This window comes from Arvicanthis niloticus, chromosome 13 (genome assembly GCF_011762505.2).
Source record: "Arvicanthis niloticus isolate mArvNil1 chromosome 13, mArvNil1.pat.X, whole genome shotgun sequence".
Taxonomy (NCBI): Eukaryota; Metazoa; Chordata; class Mammalia; order Rodentia; family Muridae; genus Arvicanthis; species Arvicanthis niloticus.
Window position 1 is genome coordinate 56,666,064 of NC_047670.1, and position 12,525 is coordinate 56,678,588.

The following is a 12,525-nucleotide window of genomic DNA, read 5'->3' on the forward strand; positions in this document are numbered from 1 at the left end:
GGAGGATTTGTATCCTGTAGCTTGAGAGCTTGCTTTTCCTTTCTTTGTGCATGCACATGCATGAATCTGTGTGTGTGAACATGCATGTGTGGGCATCAGAGAATAGGCATGGGTGCCAGTTCCTGCCTTCTACCTTAAAAATGTCTCTGCCTGCCTCCACCACCACCTCACCTGTCTCTCACACAGCCCTGCCTCTCCTGTGAATGCTGGCAGGATGCCCTTGAGCTGGGATGACTAACATTTGTGAGCCCCCTACATGGGCATCAAACTTGTGTTCTCTGTAAGAGCAGTACTTGCACTTAGACATCCCAGCCCCGGGGTGTCTGTTTGCTGTGAGCCCAGGCTGGCTGGCTGGCACATGAGCTTCTGGGAATCTCCTGTCTTAGCCTCCCATCTCCCTGTAGGAGCACTGGGATTATAGATGGTTCTGCTGTGTGCCTGGCTCTTATGGAGGCTCAGGCCCCCATGCTTGTGTGGCAAGTGTTGTACCCCAGATCCATGGTGAGGTATTCCTTCCTCACTCTAACCTGCCTCCACAGGAACAGTTAGTGGCCTAAATTGTGTTTCTCTAGAAGATAATTGAACTCCAGTAACTCAGAATCTGACTTCTTAGAATCAGGGTCTTCTATTAAGTTGAGGTGATAAATTAAAAGGTCATTATATGTTGAGCAACCATCCTCATGAAAAGAGAGAGAAGTGTACAGACTGACTCACGGAAGGAAGCCAGCATGAGGAGATGGAGAGTACCACACTGAAAGAGGCAGGTTAGAAAATGGCACAGGCCACCACTGGCCAGAAGCAACAAGATGGAATCCTTTTATTCCAGGCTCCAATTGAAAGTCAGCACTTTGATTTCCAACCTCAAACAGTCAGGTGCATTGCTGTTGTACCCAGTTCATGGTCCAGGCTCATGACAACCTCAGGGAACAAATATAAACACTACTCGATTCCCTCAAGTCTTCAAACCCAGAGTTGGGGGAGAGGCACAGCCTTCTCCTACCTTCCCAGCACCTTTCTTTTCACTCATTTTCTCTGTGATATGGTCTCCTCCCTTTGGACTCCACACTTGGTCTTAGGTGTCTGCATGGGACCTCCTGCATCTAGGGGCTCAGCCTGCAGCAGCCTACTCAGCCTTCACAGATACGTCAAGGCACATGGTACAACTGAGTTTAAGCTGGGTCAGGACCTGAATATCACATCAAGTGACATCTCAACCTGTGACTGACAGGTGGTTGGGAGGCAAAGCCAACACACCTGAACTTCCACTCTCCTCCCTGGGAAGAGCCAGGTCTATGAGGTCAGGATGGGGAAGGGTGGGGTCCACACAGATCCAGTAAAAACAGAAATGGGATGTGTAAGTTGTGGCATCCACAAAACATAGTCCCTTAAGGGGTGAGGAGAAGGGACATGACTGCATCGTGCAAGGTGACCATGGGTCATTGCACATCTGAGGAAAAACCCCGGGCTCAGCTTCCCAGCAGCTTTGGGACCCAGACCTCCTGCCCAAGGGCTAACCTTATCTGTTCCTCAGTGTTGTCTGTGGATGGGAGTTCTCCTGGCACTGACCCTGGAGGTTGGTGTCCTCTTGGCCTTCCTGGCAGTCCAGCCTGGGCAGGCTTCAAAGATTGTAGCTGCAGCCTTCACCTTCTGGCCACGGACACTGGGAGGGGTGGCACAGGTGGCACCCACCCGCAGGTTCAATCCAGTGAGCCACCTGAGAAGGAGAGAGAAATGGGGAGCCCAGTATGGATGAAAATGGGTGAGAGTTCCTGGGGAGGATGAGGAGGGATCAAGAACTTGGAGGCAGTGGACAAGACGAAGTCTACTGAGCTCTGGCTGGGCGGCTCACCTCCATGTCACTTTAAGCCTCTGATCCCTTCTGCACAAGGAGATGAAAACAGTGGCAGTGTTCATTGTGTACCAGGCACTGTGTCATCTGTTTTGTTTATGTCTGCTGACACTGATTCTCCAGCAGCCACGGCGATGTAGGCTGGATTGCTCCTCATCCCTTCCACAGATGACCAAAGGGAGGCTATGGGACTCACTTGGTAAAACCTCAGAGCCTGGACTGACTAGAGCTTAGGCTTGCGGACCGCAGATTCTCATTCTCTTAGAACAGCAAACACAGGGTCTCGTGTAGCTCAAGCCAACCTCGACTTCTGAGCTTCTCATCTTCCCTCCTGAGTGCTGTGATACAGCTGTGCACCGCCACAGCTGTGTTTATGAAGCACTAGAAACTGAGTCTAGAGCTTTGTGCACACTAGGCAAGCACTGACTGAGCGTCATCCCCAGCCTTTGCTTTTGTGTTTTGAGGCAGGGTCTCATATCGTCCAGGCTGACTTCATCCTCCTGAGTCCTACCTCTACTTCCCAAGTGCTGGGATCACGGGCATGGTGACCACTCCCAGCTTCTCATTGCCATTTTTATGTAACTGCCAACTGTGCATGTATGTTTCTCAGGTCCCAGCACCCCAAGCAAAGACAACATCATCCTGATTTATGAAGGAATTAAACCTTAGTTTTGTGGTACCTGTGCCAGGCTTATCTATGGGATGTTATCTTGATTAATAACGGATAGGGAAGCCGGGCAGGTGGTGGCGCACGCCTTTAATCCCAGCACTTGGGAGGCAGAGGCAGGCGGATTTCTGAGTTCGAGGCCAGCCTGGTCTACAGAGTGAGTTCCAGGACAGCCAGGGCTACACAGAGAAACACTGTCTCGAAAAAACCCCCCCAAAAACAAAACAAACAAACAAAAAAACCCCCAAAAAACTAAAAGAAAAAAAAAAAAAGAAAAGCAAGCAGAGCACCAGTAAGCAGTGTTCCTCCCTCTTCTCTGCTCCTGGACAGTTCCTGCTTGGAGCTCCCATTCTGGCTTTCTGTGCCATATATACAAACTGTAAGCTAAACATCCTAAGTCTAGTGGTGGTGCAGGGCCACAGTCCCCCGGGGAGATAGCTGGACTTGACTGGCAGTAGCTGGTCCACCTCTGGTGGGAGTCCTGATGGGGGTGTACCTGTGCAGCGGGAGCAGCTGGCAGTCACAGTGGAAAGGATTGCCGCTGAGCTCGAGGAGCTCCAGCCCGTTGAGCCACATCGGGGCTGGCAGGGACTGAAGTTGGTTCTTCTGCAGGTACAAGCTCCGCAGCCCTTTTCCCAGGCCTGAGAAGGCCCTGGGAGAAATCTGCAAGGAAGTGCCAAGTCCTGTTGTGAGCCCCTGCCAGGTGGGCCGTGCCAGGTCAGCGGGGAGCTCCATCCTCCCTCCAGTAGAGAGATGGAAGGCTCAAGGTGGTCTACGTTGGAGGGTTGGTACTGAGGTTAGAACCCAGGTTGATCTTATTCCAAGTAACTCAATGCCCGAGTTCTTTCAGTTAGGCCTAAACCCCATCCTTATAATGGGCAAGACTGTTAGGGACTCTCAACAGCAGGTCACTGCTCAGACTCAAGTTCTTCCAGGCCTCTAGCTGCACCTGAACTCCTTAAGGGTTGAGGTTTCTTCGTGTTCTCATGCCCTGCCTAAAATGCTTGCCGAAGGAATGCCTCCTATGGACTTGTGCTTCCTGCCTGCACATCAGCCATCACCCACCTGCTCCAGGTCACTGCTGTTCAGGAAGAGCTGCTGCAGCGACCGCCCCACAGGCTGAAAGGCCCCATCTTGCAGAGCCCTGAATGGGTTCCCCGAGAGCTGCAGCTCCTTGAGTGCAGGCAGCCCCTCCAAGGCTCCAGTGGGCACCTCTCGCAGCTGGTTTCTGTCAAGGTGCAGCTTCTCCAGCTCCCTGGCTGGACCTAGCGCCCCAGGTAAAACCTGGGTGATGTGATTTCCACCCAGGTAAAGGCAGCGCAAAGCCCGCGCTCCTGCCAGATCCCCAGGCTCCAGGCGGTCCACCGCGTTGTTCTGAAGGTGTAGAGAGAAGAGGCTGGGTAGGGCACGCAGAGCAGCCCCCGGGATCCTCAGGAAGCGGTTGTGCTCCAGGTACAGGTAGCCCAGGACAGGGGCCCCTTCGAGGGCTGCAGCGCTCAGGCCCGAGAGCTGGTTGTCTGAGAGGTAGAGATAGACCAGGCGGTCCAGGCCCGCCAAGGCGCCCGGCTCCAGCTCCGCGATGCCGCAGTGCTGCAGGTGCAACGACACCAGGTGGCGCAGGCCCGGGAAGGCCGCGCGGGGCACCGAGGGGAAGTGGTTGCGCCTCAGGTCCAGGAGCTGGGTGTCGTTGGGGAAGCCGCGGGGCACGGCCTGCAGGCCCTGGCCGTCGCAAGCGCTGTGCCGGGTCTCCGCGACGCACACGCAGGCTGGAGGGCAGGGCGTGGCCCACGCCGTCTCTTCGTGCGGGGAGCGAGGAGGGGCACGGGGACCGGCCTGCCGGTCCTCGTCCTCGTCCTCCTCCGCCGCGTCTCCCGGGCAGCGCAGGTCGGAAGGCCGCAGCGTATCCAGGGCCTCGCCTCGCAGGCGCCGCGGTCCCCGGCACGCGCCGTCGGAGCGCACTCGAGCGCGCACGAGCCACTCGAGCAGGGGCCGCGCGTGGCAGGCGCACCACAGAGGGTTGCCCTGCAGCCGCAGCCGGCGCAGCTGACCCGGGACCTGCAGCGGGGGCAGGGTGGTCAGCTGGTTTCCGCGGAGGTCGAGGGTGTGCAGGCGCGGGCAGTGGGCGAAGGCCCGGGGGCCCAGGGCCTGCAGGGACCCGTGGTCCAGGGCGAGCTCCCGCAGGCCGGGCAGCGCCAGGCCATCCTCCTCTCCCGTGTAGGTGAGCGGGTTGTGGCCCAGCTCCAGACGCGCCAGGCTGCGGGCCTGGGACAGGGCGGCCCCGGGCAGGGCCTGCAGCTCATTGTGGTGCAGGCTGAGGCGGCGCAGCGCGGGCAGGCCGGCCAGAGCCTCGGGGGCCAGCACGCTGAGTGCGTTGTGAGACAGTTGCAGCCAACGAGTGCGCATCAGCCCCTGGAAAGCCATGGCGGGCAGGTAGACTAGGGCATTGTGGGCCAAATTGAGAGTGGTCAAGGAGCCCAGGGCGCCGAAGGTCCCGGGCCGCAGCTCCTCCAACTTGTTCCCCTCCAGCTCCAAGCGCCTGAGTGAGCCCAGCCCGTCCAGTGCCTCCTGGGGAAGCGTGCTCAGGCGGTTGGAAGCCAGGTTGAGAAGGAGCAGGCGGCCCAGGCCACGGAAGGCCCCCTCTGCCACCAGCTCCACCTGACAGTGCTGCAGATCCAGATGTGTGAGGTAAGGCAGGTCCTGGAAGGCAGCTGGAGGGATGACCTTCAGCATATTGCCCTGGAGGTCCAGCCTCTGGGTAAGCTGGGGACAGGAGCGGGAAAGGAGGATAAGGCCTCTCTCCCTCACCTCTCTGATTCTCTTTAGCCACTGAGCAGTCTTCACTGTGAGTTTTTCCTTCGCTGCTCTTGGCTCACTTTCCCATTAATTCATAACACCACAGGGCAAAAAGAGTATCTTATCCAGACAGACACACCCCCAAGTTCACCCCAGGACCTGTCACAAATACATTATTATTTATCGGTCACATGGTATCTCAGCCACACAAGGATCTTAAATAAATCATACGGCTATTGTCTTGTTTAGTTTTTTGTTGTTGTTGCTATTGTTTGTCTTAAACATGGTTCTGGCTGTTCTAGAACTCACTCTGTAGATCAGGCTGGTCTTAAACTCAAAGAGAGCTGCCTGCCTCTGCCTCCTGAGTCCTGGTGTTAAAGGTGTGTGTCATTGGATTTGGCCCTTATTGGTTATTTTTCTTCCCATTTAGACATAGATACCCAGGCTCAAGAAGCAGAAACCAGCCAGACAATGGTAGAACTATTGGTGTAGCCCCGGCTCCTGCCACCCTGCCACACTGCCAACCCATGTCAGGATTTTCCCTCTCCTGACCTCAGGGATGGTGTTTGGCACGTCGGTGAGGTTCTGGTGCCGACAGGTAACATGGCGTCTGGAGTTGTCACAGACACAGGTCTGTGGGCATCGCTGGGCAGCCACGTGCCAAGCTGGACTCAGGATCAACACCGTAAGCAGCAGCAGCATGAAGACCCAGGTGGAGCTCTGAGGCCTGGGAGAGGGGAGAGAGCTGCTGTCCGGGGGGTGGGGGGGTTGGGGGGGGTGGGGGGTGGGGGAATCAATGCTAGTGGGCATTGAACCCCTGATTCAGGACAGCCAACTCCTGCCTCAGAACTCCTCCAGGCCTCCATCCTCTGGGTACAGGGAAGTGCCATGGCTTTGGTTCCCTACCCTCTCCTCATAGGGGGGCGTGGGGAGGGAGCTTCTGTTATCAGCCCTGGTTTATGAGGGAGAGGACTAAGATGTAGACAATCAGTTCCAACTCTGCCAGAGTCCAGATTTAAGACAGTTTGGCAGCAGGAGGGAAGGCCCAGACCTAGCCCAGGTTTTAGGGTGGACTGGGAGGTCCAGATGCTGAAGGGCCTGAGAAACGCTGTCATGGTAAGCAGGCATTCCAGGACTCTGCCTGCTCCCCTCTGTCCACACGGCTGACTGGCCTGCGACAGGGGAACTGAGGGCCCGAGTTATGTACTACAGTGGGGCAAGCTAGACCTCACTTGTCTATTTATTGATGCACCCACCTACTACCGTCCATCCCTCCACCTCACAACGACAGCACTGCCCATCTCTTCTTAGGGGTGAGCACTGCCACCATGGCTCTCCTGGCCTCCCCTGTGATCCACCTAACAGCCAAAGGGAATTTTCCAGAATACAGATAGGATCCTGATACTCCCAACAGAAACCTCCCTAGTGTCTAGCTGTCTCCGTTAGTGAAAAGTCCCAATTCCTGGTACCTCAAGAAGAATGTATAGATTCTCCATCACACGCCTCGAGTGGTATCACTGCGCAGCCCCAGCAGCAGCGAATTCACTCGGCTCCTGCTCTATGCTTGGGTCACAGGTAAATTCTGAGCTGCCTTCCCTGATGTGGAGCTGGAATGCCACCCCATGGGCCTCCCCATAGTTGCTCCCAGGATTGTTACTGTCTGGCTTTGTCTCCTTTTAGTCCCAGAATTCACCCCTTTCTCAGTGCTGGTGGCCTTCTCTAGACTCTGGCTTGAGGGTCAGGGTAGGAAGGGGGCCCTATTAGGCTGATACCTGAAGAGGAAAATGTTCAGGGCATAGAGGGCTGACATAAATCCCCCTTCATAAGGCTCCAAAGGACTACCCCACAGGCGTGCACAGGAACTTCTGGAGCTGTTTTAGGGGCCACCTCTGGGGACCCTCAGGTACAGGAAGATCCTGTGGCTCTGCAGCTGGCCTCTCAGAGGCACAAACAGATGATAAGTGCTCATCTCTAACCATCTAGTTCATCGGTGGCTCCCTTGCACCCCCAGAGCCCCCAAACTCACCTCTCCATGCCGACTGGAACTGCCAGCCCTGTCTGAAGGCCCCACACAAGGGAAAGACCAGGGACAGTCCTTGCCTGGTCACCAGCGGTACCCACCCCACCCCCTTTGCCCATGGGCTTGGCAGCCAGGACAGAGCTGAATGGAAAGCATTGTAAGCAGCCCAGCCGGGCTGGGGCTTCCCCAGGCTGTGGGCAGGGGGTGGAAGCGGCTGGAGTTACAGGCTGCACAGGCTTAACAACATGGCCCAGCCTGAGTCTTTGGACTGGAGGGTGAGCATGGGTGGCGATGGAGATGGGGGCTGTTTGGAGGAGCCTTCGGGTGGGTCAGCATCACTGGGCTCCTGCAGACTCTGTGGGACCCTAGGAAAAGCTATTCAGCAACTGAAGGTTAAAAATTAGCTCACTAGGTTGCTGCAGGAGTTAAGGTAGGAACCTGGAACTCTTAACTCCTTCCTTTCTGTGAACTTATACACTTGCACACACTGAAGCTACTGCACACATGTATCTTGCAACTATTTTCCATCTCGCTTTAACATATTGAGGGTATCCAAATTGATGCCTAGAGTCATATCCATTTTCTAATGGATTATATGGTGTTTCATTCTATGAACAGATCTAAGGCATAAACCAGGTGGTGGTGTACACCTCAGGAGACTGAGCCAGAAGGATAAAAAAAAAAAAGTGCCAGACTTACCGACTTACCGGTTTATCTGGGATATTTTAAATTTTTTAGTTTTTTTAAAATTATTTATTTATTTATTTATTTATTATTATTATTATTATTTTACTTTATATGTGACTGGCCTACTACTTATGTACAGGGCATTGTAGCATGGCTGGTAACCATAGAGTCCAGAAGAGGGCACCAGAGCCTTCAAAGTAGAAGCACAGATATTATTCGTCAACCTCCATGTGGGGGATTTGAACCCAGGTCCTCTCCATGAGCAGCCATTGCTCTTGACTAATGAGCTACTTGTCTAGTCCTGTCTTAGATATTTTTACTGTTCCTCTACACCCCGCTTTTTTCTCTGTTAGTGGTGGAGTTAGAAATTTAGGGCCACGGGCGGTGGTGGTGCACACCTTTAACCCCAGCACCTTGGAGGCAGAAGATGCTGATTTCTGAGTTTGAGGCCAGCCTGGTCTACAGAGTGAGTTCCAGGACAGCCAGGGCTACACAGAGAAACCCTGTCTCAAAAAAACAAAAAAGAAATTCAAGGCTACATAGCAAGTTAGAGGCCAGCCTAGGATCACTGAAACCCTGTCTTGAAAGTAAAAGATACATTTAAGCATGTATCTCTGGAGCGTGTACACATTTCAAGGCTGGACATGGTGGTGCATACCTTTAGTTCCAGGAACTAAAGGCCAGACACGACTACATAGTGTGACACTGTCTAAAAAACAAACCAACACGCAAACACCCTGCATCCACAGACAGCACAGCTGGATCACAGCAAACCCTCGCATAGGTTTTCAGATCCATGTTTCTGGCGTGTGGCAGCTTTCAGTTTTCAGTTTGCTTGGCCTTTTGAGATGGGGTATTGTGTAACCCTGGCTGGATTCAAAGTTGCTATGCATCCTAGACTGCTCTTGTCCTCTGGCTCCAGCTTTGAATTGCTGAGACAACAGGTGTGTGCTGTCATAGTTGTTTTAATGTTTTTTACACGGTGTTTCTCTGTGTAGCCCTGGCTGTCCTGGAACTCTGTAGACCAGACTGTCCTCAAACTCAAGAGATCTGCCTAAGTCTGCCTCCCAAGTGGCGGGATTAAAGCATACCACCACTGCCCAGCTCAGTTGTTTTTGTTTGTTCTCCTAAGACAGGGTTTCTCTGTGTAGCCCTGGCTGGAACTCACTCTATAGACCAAGCTGGCCTCAAATTCAGAGCTCCTCCTGCCTTTACCTACTAAGAGCTAGGATTGAAGGTATGCACCACCACTGTCCAGCTTCAGAGTTGTATTTTTAATTTTTTCCCTTTTGTTTATGGGTGTTTTGTGTGCATGTATATCTGTACCACATGCAATCTGATGGATCCCCTAGAACTGGACTCTCAGATGGTGGTAGACAACTTATATGTGTGTTGGCAATTAAGCTCAAGTCATCTAGAACAGCCCAGTTGTAGGTTTTTTTTTTTTTTTTCGAGACAGGGTTTCTCTGTATAGCCTTGGCTGACCTGGAACTCACTCTGTAGACCAGGCTGGCCAGTTGTAGTTTTAAAATTGCATTTATTTGCATGTGCAAATTCAACAGCGAGTGTGAAGGTCAAAGGACAACTTGTAGGAGTCGGTTCCCTCCACAGGAACTCTAGGATCTAACTCAGGTTTTTAGACTTGATAGAAAGTACTTCCATCCGCTGAGCCAGCTCACTGACTCTGCTTGGTTGTATTTTAAGAATGTCTCACATAGCCCAGGATAGTCTTAAATACACTGTAGCTAGGGATGACCCAGAACATAAGATCTTCTTCCTACAACCACTGGGATAAAAGGTATATGCCTATCTCAAGGTGAGGGGTGAGGATGTAAAAAACCAAACCTTCCTTACTGTTACAAAAATTCATCAGTGTATGGATGAATATCCCACAGGAATACTAAACATAAATGAGCTTAGTTTACTCATTCCCTTCCACCTAGGGTTTATATACAACAGAAGTTCCACTGTTTTTATGGCAGACTTTGTATGGGCATACTTTATGTTGTTCAACTTATCCCTCTGGTGGATGAGACACTCACTGGCTTGCTTCTACCTCTTGATTCTATACTGAGAATAGTTCTAAAAAACTAGTGCACAGTGTTCGTTTGTATCGCTTTCACTTCTCTGGGGTGTAAGCTAGTAATGAAGCTGTTGATGCAGGGCAACCTACAATTCATCTTAAGAGCAGTAAGGTCATTCGTGCTCTCTGGTCTAAACAGTGAGTGCCATTCCATTCTTCTTCTTCTTCTTTTTTTTTTTTTTTTTTTCCCCCTTTCCTTTTCAGATAGAATCTCTGTTGCACAAGCAGGCTTTAAATTCTAGAGCTCAAGCCAGGCAGTGATGGCACACACCTTTACACTGTATGTAGGAGGCAGAGGCAAAGTCAGGAGGATCTGAGTTTGGGGCCAACCTGGTCTACAGAGTGAGTTCCAGGACAACCAGAGCTACACAGAGAAACCCTATTTCAAACAAAATTATGTGCGTGGGTATGTGCATGAGTGTAGGTCCCCAAGGAGTTCAGAAGAGGGGGGCATTGGATTCTCCGGAGCTAGAGTTACAGGTAGTTGTGAGCTACTTCACGTGGGTGCTAGGAACGGAACAGTATACACTTTTAGTTTTTGAGAAAGGGTTTCTTCTTTGTGTAGTCCTGGCTGTCCTGGATTCACTTTGTAGACCAGGATAGCCTCGAACTCCCAGAGATCTGCCTCCCAAAGTGTGGGGATTAAAGGTATTCACCACTTGTAAGTGGACATTTTTGTTTTGTAAAGTTTTCCTTTATCCCCCCCCCCCCCCCCCCCCCATGAAATCTGACTCTGAACACTGCAACCTGGGGTGTTCTCAAACTCATGGCTTTCTCAAATTCATGGGTCTTTCTGCCTGGCCTCCCAGGCATGTGGATCGCCACACCCAGCAGCTCAGTTTTTCTCCACGAGGGTGTGAGCTATGGGCCGCCTTCTATGGCTTTTGCAACAATGAGGGAATTTTATTCTTTTCCTAGCTTGAGTATATGTGGACCCATGGAGGTCAGAAGAGTGTGTTGAACCCCCTGAAAGCGGATGTAAAGGCTATTGTGAGCCCCTAGGTGGGTTCTGAACCTACACCCTCTGCAAGAGCAGTATTCTTAACTTCTGAGCCATCTCTCTAGCCCCAAATCATGTTTTTGTTTTCATTGTTTTTTAGGTTTTGAGCTGTAGCAGGCAGAGAAGTTTCACACATCAGCATTAGGAGAACCTAGAATAGTAAACACTCTTGGGTTGTTCCTTCAAAGGAAGGGGATGCACAACCTTTTGTCCACCCAGAAAGCTGGTTACTAGTCTGATGACCTCTACACTTACCTGTGTGGCCAAGACCATGCAGGCCCCTCCCCCAGACGCCATGAACTTGTCATTCTGTCTCTAGAACCAATTTTTTGAAGGTGTCACATGTACTTTACAAAGTGTTTCCATACAGTCTGATCTTTGATTATTTTGTTCCTCAAGATTTGTGTATGCTTTATTGTATACATGATTGCTACTAGGAAAGTTTTCACCACATTATGTTGTTATAATGTATGCCTAAAATAAACTACCAAGGGTCAGACTCTGAAGAAGTTTGAATCAACAATGGCTACTTAGTTGTACTGAAGCAAACTGCCTTCTTGCCTGTAGGTTACTACTCTGAGGGCCCCACACTGACCGGTCCACAATGGTGCTGGGAACTGAACCTGGGTCCTCTACAAGGATAAGCAGTGTTGCTGTTAACCATACTGTCTCTCCAGCCCAAATTGCATTTGTTTTTTTACCTTCTTTTTTATTAGTTCTCAAGACCTGGTTTCTCTGTGTAGCCCTGGCTGTCCTGGAACTCTTTCTGTAGACCAGGCTGGCCTGCAACTCAAGATGCAACTGCTTCTGGGATTAAAGGTATTAAAGGTATGAGCTAGGACAACCTGGCTCCCATATTCTTTTTTGGAAAAAAAAAAAAAGAATTATTTTATGTATATGAGTACATTGTCAACTCTCTTCAGACACACCAGAGGAGGGCATTGGATCCCATTACAGATGGTTGTGAGCCACCATGTGGTTGCTGGGAATTGAACTCAGGACCTCCAATTCTAGGGGATCCGACATCGTCACACAAACATACATGCAGACAAAACCACCAATTCACATAAAAAAATAATTTTTAGAAATAAAAATTAATTGTATTAGCATTTTACCAGCATGTCTATTACCCCAGAGAATAGAAGATAGAATCAGTATGGTACCTTGTACTGCTGCTTAACACAAATGTCTGACACACACATCAGTGAAGAATGTTTATTTTAGGTGGGTGGTGGTGGTGCATGCCTTTAATCCCAGCAGTTGAAAGGCAGGGGCAGATGGATGACTAAATAGAGGGCAGCCTGGTCTACAGAGTTCCAGCACAGCTAAGGCTATACAGAAAAACCCTGTCTTGAGAAACAAAACTAGACGCTTTGTGGCTGGAGAGATGGCTTAATGGTTAAGAGCATTGACTGCTTTTCCAGAG

General features: G+C 51.3%; 1 protein-coding gene across 1 annotated transcript in view; it reads right to left on the minus strand.

Moving 5' to 3' along the window:
* Window positions 1–7,486, minus strand: part of Chadl (chondroadherin like) — a 12,499-nt gene extending 5,013 nt beyond the window's left edge. The window contains exons 1-5 of the mRNA XM_034516597.2: window positions 7,336–7,486; window positions 5,862–6,036; window positions 3,582–5,276; window positions 3,013–3,179; window positions 1,516–1,714 (exon numbers count right to left, since the gene is read on the minus strand). Of these exons, the coding sequence (XP_034372488.2) occupies window positions 1,528–1,714; window positions 3,013–3,179; window positions 3,582–5,276; window positions 5,862–6,036; window positions 7,336–7,448 (2,337 nt within the window). The 5' untranslated portion in view covers window positions 7,449–7,486 and the 3' untranslated portion in view covers window positions 1,516–1,527. The remainder of the gene's footprint in view (window positions 1–1,515; window positions 1,715–3,012; window positions 3,180–3,581; window positions 5,277–5,861; window positions 6,037–7,335) is intronic.
* Between the last annotated feature and the right edge of the window lie 5,039 nt (window positions 7,487–12,525).